This window comes from Pollicipes pollicipes, unplaced genomic scaffold, assembly GCF_011947565.3.
Source record: "Pollicipes pollicipes isolate AB1234 unplaced genomic scaffold, Ppol_2.1 Scaffold_3447;HRSCAF=4054_pilon_pilon_pilon, whole genome shotgun sequence".
NCBI classification, from domain to species: domain Eukaryota; kingdom Metazoa; phylum Arthropoda; class Thecostraca; order Pollicipedomorpha; family Pollicipedidae; genus Pollicipes; species Pollicipes pollicipes.
This window is the reverse complement of record NW_023596297.1, coordinates 31372864-31384534: the sequence shown is the minus strand read 5'-3', so window position 1 is coordinate 31384534 and position 11671 is coordinate 31372864. Positions and strand designations below refer to the sequence as shown.

General features: G+C 49.6%; 1 protein-coding gene across 1 annotated transcript in view; it reads right to left on the bottom strand.

Annotated features, from left to right (window-relative positions):
- Nucleotides 1–1116: 1116 nt before the first annotated feature.
- The window catches only part of LOC119092699 (cholecystokinin receptor type A), a 28193-nt gene continuing 17638 nt past the window's right edge, over nt 1117–11671 (bottom strand). The window contains exons 4-5 of the mRNA XM_037215669.1: nt 3907–3987; nt 1117–1615 (exon numbers count right to left, since the gene is read on the bottom strand). Coding sequence (XP_037071564.1) covers nt 1346–1615; nt 3907–3987 — 351 coding nt within the window. The 3' untranslated portion in view covers nt 1117–1345. The remainder of the gene's footprint in view (nt 1616–3906; nt 3988–11671) is intronic.

Sequence of the window (11671 nt, the reverse complement as noted above, 5' to 3'; positions counted from 1 at the left end):
CAAATACTTTGGGCTCGAGGTCCAGCAGCGAATGGGTCTGATGGGTACCTGAGGGTCGCATATCCTCAACAATGACGGGAAAACGTTACCACCGGGCGGTTTCATCGTGGCCTTGCATGGGACGCAACGAAATCCAACAGTACATGACAGACTGTAACAAAATATTCCACAGCTGGGACCACCTGCGAGGCGGGTCGGTGCCCACGCAATAGCATACACTTGGCGAGGACTGTTCCCAGTACCAATCGGGCGAACGATTCATGCAACAAAATGTCCCTTAAAACTCAACTTGGCACGGTCAGGATACTCCGGACAGTTTAAGAAGTGGAGTACAGTTATGCCATCGCATCGTAGAAACGTTTACGGACCAGTTACATCCTCCCGCTCTGGGACATAGTACTACACTGATCAGCCACTCTTCATCGCTTCACAACGTGTTCGCCGCACAACTTCGTGCCATCAGTAGTTTCTAGCACGTCCTAAACAGTAACGAACATCGACAGCCTGTTAAAATTCCTATCAACAGGCAAACACCTGAGTTTATGTCACGACACCCACTCACACCAGCCGGGCACCACCTAGCGGCCCCAGCTTCACCCGCCTCCTGAGCTCACACACCGGCTCCCGGACGCCAGCGGGGACTCGGTTCTCACCCGTCTGCGTGGGATCTAATACGGCGTCGCCGTCGCGCCCGGGGAACATTCTTCGCGCCGCTCCCGCGGAAATGACACCGAAGTTTGCCGGCTCCAGCACCGGGGGGCAGACGAGCGACATGGCGTCCCCCGCAGGAGCGCGTCACTGGCGCTTGACTAGCGGCTGGCTTTGGTGCGATGTTGAGTGCGTTGTCACCTCCCCCGTCCCGGACTTCGGACTAGAATTGTGTGAGATGTTCCAGACAGCTCAACGGTGTTGCCATGGCAACAGCTCGTAGTGCGGATGATCAAGCCAGAACCTGTGGCGTGCCTTTTTCGTGCACCTTGGGGACTCGTGTACGTAGTTCACGTAAGACGGCACGTTGAGGACAGACCCTGTGATGATGGATGTGTGTACTGAAGACTCTCAAGGTCTATGGGACTTCCCCAGAACGCAGGTACAGTGGTGACGCACACGGAGGATTCCCAGTGCTCGTATTCTCAACCCCCAGGGAAAATCCACGGAGCACAAACTCGGTGGTGGTGGTGCAGTTCGTATGCTGTGAAGACTGTGTACGTCGGGCCCACAGCGCGCACCCTGCGGAGTACATGTGCCGAAGCGTCATCAACGTCCGTGGGACAGTCCTCAGAGCACAGACTCGAGGATGGCGCAGGACGCACTTCGAAAAGACCCGGTGTCCGTGGGACGGTCCCTAGAGCACAGACTCAGTGGTGGTGCAGTATGTGTGCCGTGTGGACTCGGTGCCCGTGGGGCAGCTGCTGCGCAGGGGCTGCTCGTGGTCTCTCGTGGTGCGCGGCGGGCAGACCACACCCAGCCGGGCCAGCTGCCGACGCATCGAACGCTGGAAGTTTCTCGACATGAAGCAGTAGACGAATGGGTTGATACAGGCGTGGATGAACGGCATGAGGAAGAACGTGATGCGGACCGTGTAGATGACCGGCGAGAACACGGCTAGGCCCACCTGCCGACACATGCACGTTCTGTCACTGGCGCTGACAGGCGATGCTGTCATGGGCTGACAGCCGTCATTGTCAGAGGCTGGCAGCGCCTCTGTCGATGTGTGACAACAACCATTGTGACAGACGGCTGTCACAGTCGTGGGCTGACGGCCGTCACTGTCACGGGCTGACAGTCGACACTGTCACTGACAGACATTCGACACCGTCACAGGCTGACTACACAGACCGATAGACGTCACTGTCACAGGATGACGGTCGGCACTATCACCGGCTTAATGTCGCCACTATAAAGGACCAAACGTTTTCACCGCTGCGGTCTGACGGTTGTCACTGTCACTGACGGACGGCCGTCACTGCGACGGGCTGACAGCCGGCACTGTCACGGACTGGTAGATGTCATCAATTTCCTACCAGAAAGCGTGGCGTTCATAATCGCAGCGGAGGCGTTGTTTGGACGGCGGCAAAGTATGCAGATGACCATGGCAACCGACGTCAAGAGTTGCGGTTAGTTGCATGACGATAGTCGCCTCAGCTGCGGTGGCATGCCCGACCAGCGCCGCAAGGGCAGCGCCAGCACGCCCCGGGGAGGCCGATATCACGAATCATGAATCCATTCGCAGTAACTGTCGCGCGGCACCCAGGAATGGTTATCAGCCCAGTCAGCGGCCGTCAGCGGTAGCGGGACGGGACGGCGGCTGGCAGGAGAGCTCCGCGACTGCCCTTTTGAGGGCTCCGGGCGGCCGGGCCGGATACGTGGAAGACGAATCGTTCCCCTTGGCCTCGGTCCAAGGCCAAATAAAAGACATACTTTGGCTTGGAGAGAGATTGCGCAAAAATTGAAAAGGAGTAGATGACCAGCCTTTGTGATGTTATGAAGACCGGCATTTATTCAGGCCATTGGGACCGCAACCTCTCTCGCCGGTTTTCACGATAGGTGGCAGCACTCCAAACGGTGCGGGTGTTAACAGGTGACGACCTGTGATTTGATCAGAAACACCACACAAACCTTACGTAGCACTGCATGCAATTGCTTAGCTTGAGATGATTCTGAGATTTTTGGTTGCAATGCAACTGCCTGAGCTGGGATAACCCACCTTTCCAAACGCCTGTGCTTCCAACCCTTATAATCACACATCTTACTACGGATGCACTTGAAAACTTTTTAAAATAGTTCAGAATATCCTAAGAAAAATGTTCCGTGAAAATTTTCACTTTACGTACAGATCAGGCATGGATGAGTCAATTTCCAATCGGAACCTAATATCTGATTTCAGCAATGAGGTATCTGTGCATAACTTGAAAATTGCGTTACTATCGTCGTCAGTTTCAGTGATGAACGCCGTGTGCCTGTCAGAAGATAACAAACCGGCAGTCTGGCGCCCACCGGAACACAACGGACCGGCAGCCTGGTGCCCGACCAGAACACAACAAACCGGCAGCCTGGCGCCGCCAGAACACAACAGACCGGCAGCCTGGCGCCCGCCAGAACACAACAGACCGGCAGTCTGGCGCCCGCCAGAACACAACAGACCGGCAGCCTGGCGCCCGACCAGAACACAACGGACCGGCAGTCTGGCGTCCGCCAGAACACAACAGACCGGCAGCCTGGCGCCCGACCAGAACACAACAGACCGGCAGTCTGGCGCCCGACCAGAACACAACAGACCGGCAGCCTGGTGCCCGCCAGAACACAATAGACCGGCAGTCTGACGCCCGCCAGAACACAACAGACCGGCAGCCTGACGCCCACCAGGACACAACGGACCGGCGGCCTGGCGCCCGCCAGAACACATCAGACCGGTAGCCTGGCGCCCGCGAAACACAACAAACCGGCAGCGTGGCGCCCATCCCTGCAACGGCTCTGGCAGCTGTCTCGTCTAACGGTGAGCCACCATACAATAAGTCGTTTGGCCCACAAACTAGTTACGCAGACCAATTCGCCTGTGTGTAACTAGTTCGGCAGAACTGCTAGTCTACGTTAGCATGCTGTCATCACGCAAGCCGGATGCAATCTTCGAACCCGGTTTAGTTGCTGCTTTTTCACGGGTCATGACAATCTTTTGCAACTCACTGCAGGATTCCCATCGTTATAGAACACACACGGCTTTAAAACGCACGCAACAACGGCCAACACTGACACGCACGCATTTTGGACGATAATTAAACGAATGCACATCCCTGGCAGAAGTTATTCCTCGCTGTGACCTTGCATACATCAGGTTTAAAGCTCGGAAGCCACCGACCGCTTCCCAGAGCGTTTCAAGGCTGTCCAGGCTGGTCGACAAATGCTTACCTTGAGGACGATTTCCATGATGAGCCGCGGTCCCCAGCAGACGAGGAAGAGTGCTATAACCAGAATCAACATCTTGATCACCTGGAACAAGGCATGATTGTAATTCACTTCGAATGAGGTGTCCTGAGACTTCCAGACCATGCTGTTGGCAAGCCCTTTGTTGAGGATGATACCCGTATTCCTGTTGCTTATTTACAACTAGGGTACAATAAACCAGGCCAATGAATTCTCCTTCAACGCTGATAAATACTTACTCCCAATAGCTTCATTACGAGCACATTTTGGTCTAATAACACACGCTTCTTCAATAAAGCTGGGACTCCCACGTCATGTGGGTAAACAAATCGGAACACCCTCTGATTATATGCGCACTTCGATGCTTTCCGAAATCGTAGACGCTGGGGTGTAAAAAGCAGATAAGGCAACACTTTGGTTCACAAGAACAGGAAGTATTAAAATTGCTTTAATTGCTTTAGCCATTTCTAGCAAGGCCTAAGGCCAAACAAGGCCGAACGAACTGACCGGAAGTTGTAATGATTCAACGGACACACACACACACACACACACACAATATATATATATATATATATGTATGTATATATATATATATATGCATGTATATATATATATACATATATATATATATATATATATATATATATATATATATGTATGTATGTATGTATATATATATATATATATATATATATATATATATATATATATATATATATATATATATATATATATGTATATCCACTGATCGTACCGCCATGCCGCTGCCACGAACAAGCAGCACAACTCCTTAAAAGCTGTACTACAACATCTTAAAGACTACTAAATGCAGACTGACTGCAACGTTGCAATACGGCTATCATTTTACCTTCCTATCTGAGATGCATGCAATGCGTCAAATTTTTGAACCACAAAAATGTTTAAGAGTACAGGTCGGAAACACGTCCAGATGACGGACAAGAAACGTTGCACTTGCATGATACTAACTAATACTGACGGAAAAGAAGCAGACAAACGTGTTAGCAAAAGTAAGGGCTGATGTGTTAAGATTCTCACGCATAATCGTACACGCAAATTTGCGTTGAGTTGAGATGGGAAAACGGTAAAGGCAAACTTACTGACGAAACTTTAATAGTAAATAAGTACCTAAACAGTTCGCCGAAAACCATGTCATCATAGAACACGAAGAGCATTAGAGGACAATCAGCCCTTCGATATCACACAAAGTGATAACAACATCATCGGAGCAGACTTGTATTCGACTCGAGCTGAATCATGAGTGGACCCTTGAGTCAATTGCTTTGGGGTAGGTCATGAGCTGAGTGGACTCACTAGGAAAATACCCACTAGAATCATGAGTCAGATCACATTTTTCTTAAATTTCATGTCCTGAATCGTGGGCCAGTCATTTCTAACAATGTCTTGTCAGTGAGTCATATGGCTCAAATGAAAGTGATAACATTAGCAAGCACAGCACACCCAAGACAAGTTAGCACACCATTTCAAAGTGCCATAATAAATAGCATGCAACATTAGTTGAACAGATTTTCCAAAATTGCTTTAAGTTTGCTATCGTAATTTTTCAACAGAAAATATAAATGTTGTTCATCCTGAACTATAGTTGCCAATCTGAGACAACAACCGAATGATATTACATGGCATAGGATAAAGACAACACTCCATGATATATAACTCATGGGTATGGGTGGTAGGCGGCAGGTGGTATGTGCTAACCTAGAGCTGGGATCTGAGAGAGCTGGATGGTAATAGGTTACAAAAAGGGTATTGTTTGCCGCACTGCATTTGCTAGGTGCAGACTGCAAACTTCCTAGTAAGTTATATGTACCTATTTTCCATACAATCATTATGTATATGAATATATATCGCAAGCTGATTCTCTCTGTCTCTCTCTGTCTCTGTCTCTGTCTCTGTCTCTGTCTCTGTCTCTGTCTCTGTCTCTGTCTCTGTCTCTGTCTCTGTCTCTGTCTCTGTCTCTCTCTGTCTCTCTCTGTCTCTCTCTCTCTCTCTCTCTCTCTCTCTCTCTCTCTCTCTCTCTCTCTCTCTCTCTCTCTCTCTCTCTCTCTCGTCTCTCTCTCTCTCTCTCTCTCACTCTCTCCTTCTTTCTCTCTACCACTCTCTTTCTCTCTCTCCATCGCTCTCCCCCTCTCTCTCTCTCTTTCCCTCACTCTCTCTATCACTCCCTCTCCTTCTCTCTATCACTCTCTCTCTCCTCTCTTCCCCTCTCTCTTTCCCAATCACTCTCTCTCCCTCTCTCTTTCTCTCTCTCGCTATCACTCTCTCTCCGCCACTCTCTCTCTCTCTTTCTCTTTCCCTCTCTCTCTTTCCCTCTCCCTCTCTCTCTCTGAATGGGGCATATGGCTCACAAGTGATAAGGCAACGAGAGAAAATTCAATCGGATCTTTGATTTTACAAGCCGCATGCATTATACGTCAAATGATTCAATGCAAGCAATGAGTCTGAACTAGGCCAAATCACAAAATCTGGCTGGCTATGGCTGGCTGGCTGGCTGGCTGGCTGGCTGGCTGGCTATGGCTGGCTGGCTGGCTGGCTGGAACGGCTAAGATTGATCATGATCATGATGATGAGTCATGAGATTGATCGGTTCCCGCAATCTATGGGCCAGTCATGAGCCGGCTCAAATATGAGTCAAACACAAGCCTGTATCGGAGAGGATAATGTAGCTTTTAAAACCAAACGCTCCCATAGCCAACAGACCGTGGGCGAGCCATCGGAGGCACCCAGCCCGGTCCAAAGACGAGCTAAAAACGGACCAAAAGGCTGGAACAGATAAGCAATGAACATGACAAAGACAAACGGTTTTTGAGGAGGAAACATGAGATAACTTGAAGACTGGAGGAGGTGAGCACCACACAGCGGTAACAAACGAGAGAGTAAACCGTTTTGTCTATCGAAACGCCTTTTTTAAGCACAGGTCACTGTATCGCACGGGAGAAGGGGTAAATCTTAGATTACCAGGTAAACTGAAGAGAAGGTAACTGAGGGAAGCATCATTACTAGGACCGCCACTGACGGTACCAAGGGTGCCGACAGTAAGCGTACATAACATTTGAACCCTCGTACATAATATTTTAACCCTTGGAGGCGAAGTGCCGCACCCATCCCTTGAGGTTTTTCTAAATAACGCCTGTGAGCGGTTGGCAGCGTTTTTAAACATGTGAAAATCCGTAGTTTCTGACCCTGACGGTTTATGACCATGACCTCTCTCTCGGGCTCATATCTGTAGCATCATCATTAAAAGTGACAAACAACAGTTTTGCGGACATGTGTTATGAAGTGTGTTGTAGGCATATTTTCTAATCTATGTCATCTAAAATGCAACATTACTGTACTGGTCGCTTTTGCTAGATCATGCCACCAACGATCAAACAACGGCAAACTTTGACCTGCATGACCACATTTGATCCTTTGAAGTTCATGCAATGTAGACCCTAATGGTACATCTATTACAATTTTGGAATTCCTTTCCACCGCTGTATTATGTATTTGTATTCCCTTTCATTAATTATCTAGTTCTTGATTTAGACAGACTGGCCAGTGCCGACAATCGCCTCCACACTTTTGTATTGACGTGATATCATAGGTCGCATGCATGGATGTCCACTAGCGTCTATCTCATAGAGCTTTCCTAAAGCTATTCAACGTCGTGAAAGGAAGTATCGCATCGTGGGCTAACGGTATCTTTGGTTAAGCAATACGCTAACTGTCTGCTTGAATTGTAAATGGATCGTTTCCTACTTTCGTTGTCGCAGAGGAATGCGTCTGTTGAAGTGCGTGCAAATTGTTAATGCTTGTTTTGTTAACACGTCTTGACGTTTATGTTCACAATATTAGCTGACCAAGGCTGGGGATGAGGAAAATATAGAGATGTTTGGCCGGTTCACACATGGCTAGCCATCCGGCTTCCGGGCTCGGATGTAGGACGACCCTCCGGCGCTGTTAAGGTTGGCTTTCATAGCCAGGACGCCCGGAAGCCCGTCCGAGCGTCCGTCTGGACGTCCGTCGTCCGGTCGTCCAATCATCCGGTCGTCCGGTCGTCCGGTCGTCCGGTCGTACGGGTCGTCTGGTCGTTTGGTCGTCCGGTCGTCCGGCCGTTCGGTCGTCCGGCCGCCAACTGTCCGGTCGTCCGGTCGTCCGGTCGTCAGGGCGTCCGGTCATCCTGTCGTTCGGTCGTCCGGTCGTCCGGTCGTCAGGGCGTCCGGTCATCCGGTCGTACAGTCGTCCGGTCATCCGGTCGTTCAGTCGTCCGGTCGCCCGGTCGTTCGGTCGTTCGGTCGTTCGGTCATCCGGGCCAGTTCCTTACACGTTGACGACGCTTTTGCGATTTTGTTTGCCACTGAAGAGTGGTCTTTGTCTTGCTCGTTTTCTTTTATGTGCTGCATCAGTTTTGCAACGCACTTAGCTCTAAAAATTGACCATGGTATGTAGTGTGAAGTACGAGTAGTCACTACTAAATGTCAAACATGCGTTCCTGTCAGTGTTCTGCCTCTCCCCACTGACGGGCTTTTGCTCTCTCACGACTGCTGCCAAATTGCAGATCGTGTCTTGATCAATTGTCGGATGTCTATGGCGGTTAGACTTGCTAAGCAAGCAGAAGTTCACTAACGTCCTCGATATTTGCCCTCTGCACATAGCCTCAGCAAACGAAGAGCCAAAGACTGCGTCAGCAACTCCCTGGTAACGATATAAAGACACCAAACACAGCACAGGACACCACATATAACTACGATAGCACTACGAGGCGTCATTTATTCCTCACTCGCCCCAAGAACAACTACCAAAAGCGAGCATATGTCTACCGGGCTGAGCATATCTTGAACGAGTGTGTCACCAGCTGCGACATTACGGACGTGCTATTTCCTCGTTCATAACTCGTGCCCATTATTCAAAGAACCTGACATTTTCAACTGTCGTATATATCTCTTCGTGTTGTGCTTGTGATAACTGCTTTGTTACTGTCGGTACGTTTGTTGACAACGGTCTAAGAATTCTCATAATCATGTGAAATGACCTGGTGAAGTGTGAAACAATACAATACAGGAACGACGAAGACCTATTGATCGAGACACTGTCCGAAAGCCAGACTCTTACACGGCGATCAGTTTGGGTTCAAGGAGCATCGTAAGAGCACACAGAAAGTGGATAATTGGTCAACAATTGGTGACAATTGGTGAATTGGTGACAAGAGAACCAAGGGAATAACATCCATAACACTCGACGAAAAGACACCTCGCGCCGTCACTAAAGCCAACAATGTGCGTTACCTTGGTTCGTCGTCAGGGAAACCCGCGTGGGTTGGGCATGTCGCACGGTAAATCTAGCACTCGTGACATGACCTTAATGGCGTTTCATAACGACCGTGCCTTTTTGGCATGTGCCATGAGTGCACGGATAGTCATATGCACATGCCATTTTGATGCGTCATAACAATTCATGCGTGTTTGAATTTTTGTGTCGAACTCTCAGGTGGCTATTACTTGTGAGCCGGAGTTGTCAGAACGCCGCCGTCGCCGCGTCGCCACCAACAGAGATTCGCTTTCTTCGGAGGGCCAAGACACTGGGGTTAGTCTTGAGGACGGCGCGCGGAAGTACGTCACTGACGTGCACCGAACGAGCCGCACACAGCGCACCCCGTCTCCACTTTCAGTTCCATTCCGCTACGTCCCCCAGCGGTGCCCACGGCATCTGCCGCTCACTGCGCCTGAGCGGGCGCGCCTTCGTAAACAGCATCCACTAAAATGTCATCACGGGCATCAACTGACAAGGGGTGACAGTGGAAACCGGGCGGCAGAGGATGAAGAGTGATGATGTTTTATGCCATAATGGTCTTATGTTGGCTTCATGTTCAGTGATGTTATGGGTTGATGTTTTATGTATGTCTGTAGAGTGTTTCAAAAAATATATCAAAACACTGTGTATAACATGGATAATAAAGGATGAGATACCTAAGCAAAGGCAGATATAGATGAACAGATGGCGGTCCCTCACTCGCAAGGCAACAGGCTGTTGCTTTTGTCCCACCTCGGTGACGCTGTTGATTAACGCGCGAGTCAATGAAGATGGGACGTCCATGGTTCAAGCCTGACCTCGGCAGGTTTTTCCTCAGCCGGCGCCTTCCCGGGAGCTGGCGGCAGCCAGCGAGTGACGGCCCCGCCACGGGATTAACGCTGAACCAATCAGCGCCCGCGGCGGTGGGTTCACGAGCATTGCCTGCCTTTACACAGACCCTGCGGTCCGCCGATATTTCCCGCGAGCACGACGACTTCATGCCACCGGAGCAGTTCTCTGATTCAGGGGGACCGGAGGAACGGGGTAGCCCATGCGTGTACACACGTCCAATCTGGGGAGCCTGAAGGCAGGCGCGTAGTGAAGAATGTGCGGGAAGGATTCCGAAAAACTTAAATTTCGTCGTGTGCCTGGCACACGTGTGCCAACAGCGTGATTGTGTGGATCTGAGAAGGGATGTGTGATGAGAAGAGATGTTGGAGTCGTAATTTTTTCAAAAGCAGGTTTATCACGACATTCTGGCCATATTCGCTCGTCACAAATGCCCCGTGCGCCATGAGACGTGCTCTGGCGTGCTCTCGTGGTGCTGGACGTGCGTCGCAATGTCGTGCGGACAAAGATGAACCAAGTTAATCTTTCGGCTTGTCGAGTATGCGGCCTGGACGGCTGGCTTAAGGTGTCGACGCTGGCCGTCGAGCGACCGCCCCGGACCCCACTCGACCCAGGCCTCCGTCCGTTCCCCGACCCTAAGTAGGGTTCAAAACACTTCCATTGTTCCCCTAGCGTTCCGGACGACGAAGCCGGAACCCCGGCCTGTGCCCGCGCAATGAGTGAGTCGGACTTGTCCCAAAAGCCGCTTTCCAATAAAAACAACGTAGCTGAAAGATGATCTTTTTATTGAAAAATCCCCGCGCCTCTGAGAATGACAGCCGTCGTCCCGCAGTGATTTTTGTTGTTGTTAATCTACATATGTGTGCACCTTCATGTATTTCTTGCCAGTTATTTACTCAGAAACACAAGATGGAGTGCACATGCAGCAAATATTCCAAATGTTGCTATCCCGGAGGCCCGGCTGGCTCTACGCACGATTGGCCTTTGATCGCGATTGCCCTTGCTGTTGCGGCTCTGGTTGCCCTGGTCTGACGGGCTTGTTTACTCTGGTTACACAGTACTTACATTTGATTATAATACTGATACCTAGTTATCCGATGCTGCAATGATTGTTAGCAGAAAGAAACAAACAATAACATGATCTTCTTTCTGTAATTTCATACACGGTATTGTAAAGAAGTTGTATCAGGACAAATGCATTCACGACAGTAAATCATTTAGTCTAACTATTGTAAATAACTGCGGATTAGCCCACCAGTCCCGCTTTCCAAAAATTATCGCTTGATGCTCTGTACCATTCCTATACAGACAAAGATAGCAACTTTATTTCATCGACTTAATCCAATTGAATTATTCGTATTCAGCGTTGTACTGTCGTGGCCTTCCTTCAGGCTACTGGAGGTAATTTTTCATTTACGCTGGGTGTATCATTCATAAAAACTATTCGTCAGCAATGCAACAAAAAAATAACCCGAAAGGAGCATCCAGGCTACAAATAAGTTCAATGCACGAACTAAACGCAAATGCATTTTCTGTGGCTGTTCTCGTCTCATCAAGGCAATTACGTGCGAAAGCTTGTATCACGTAACTAGTT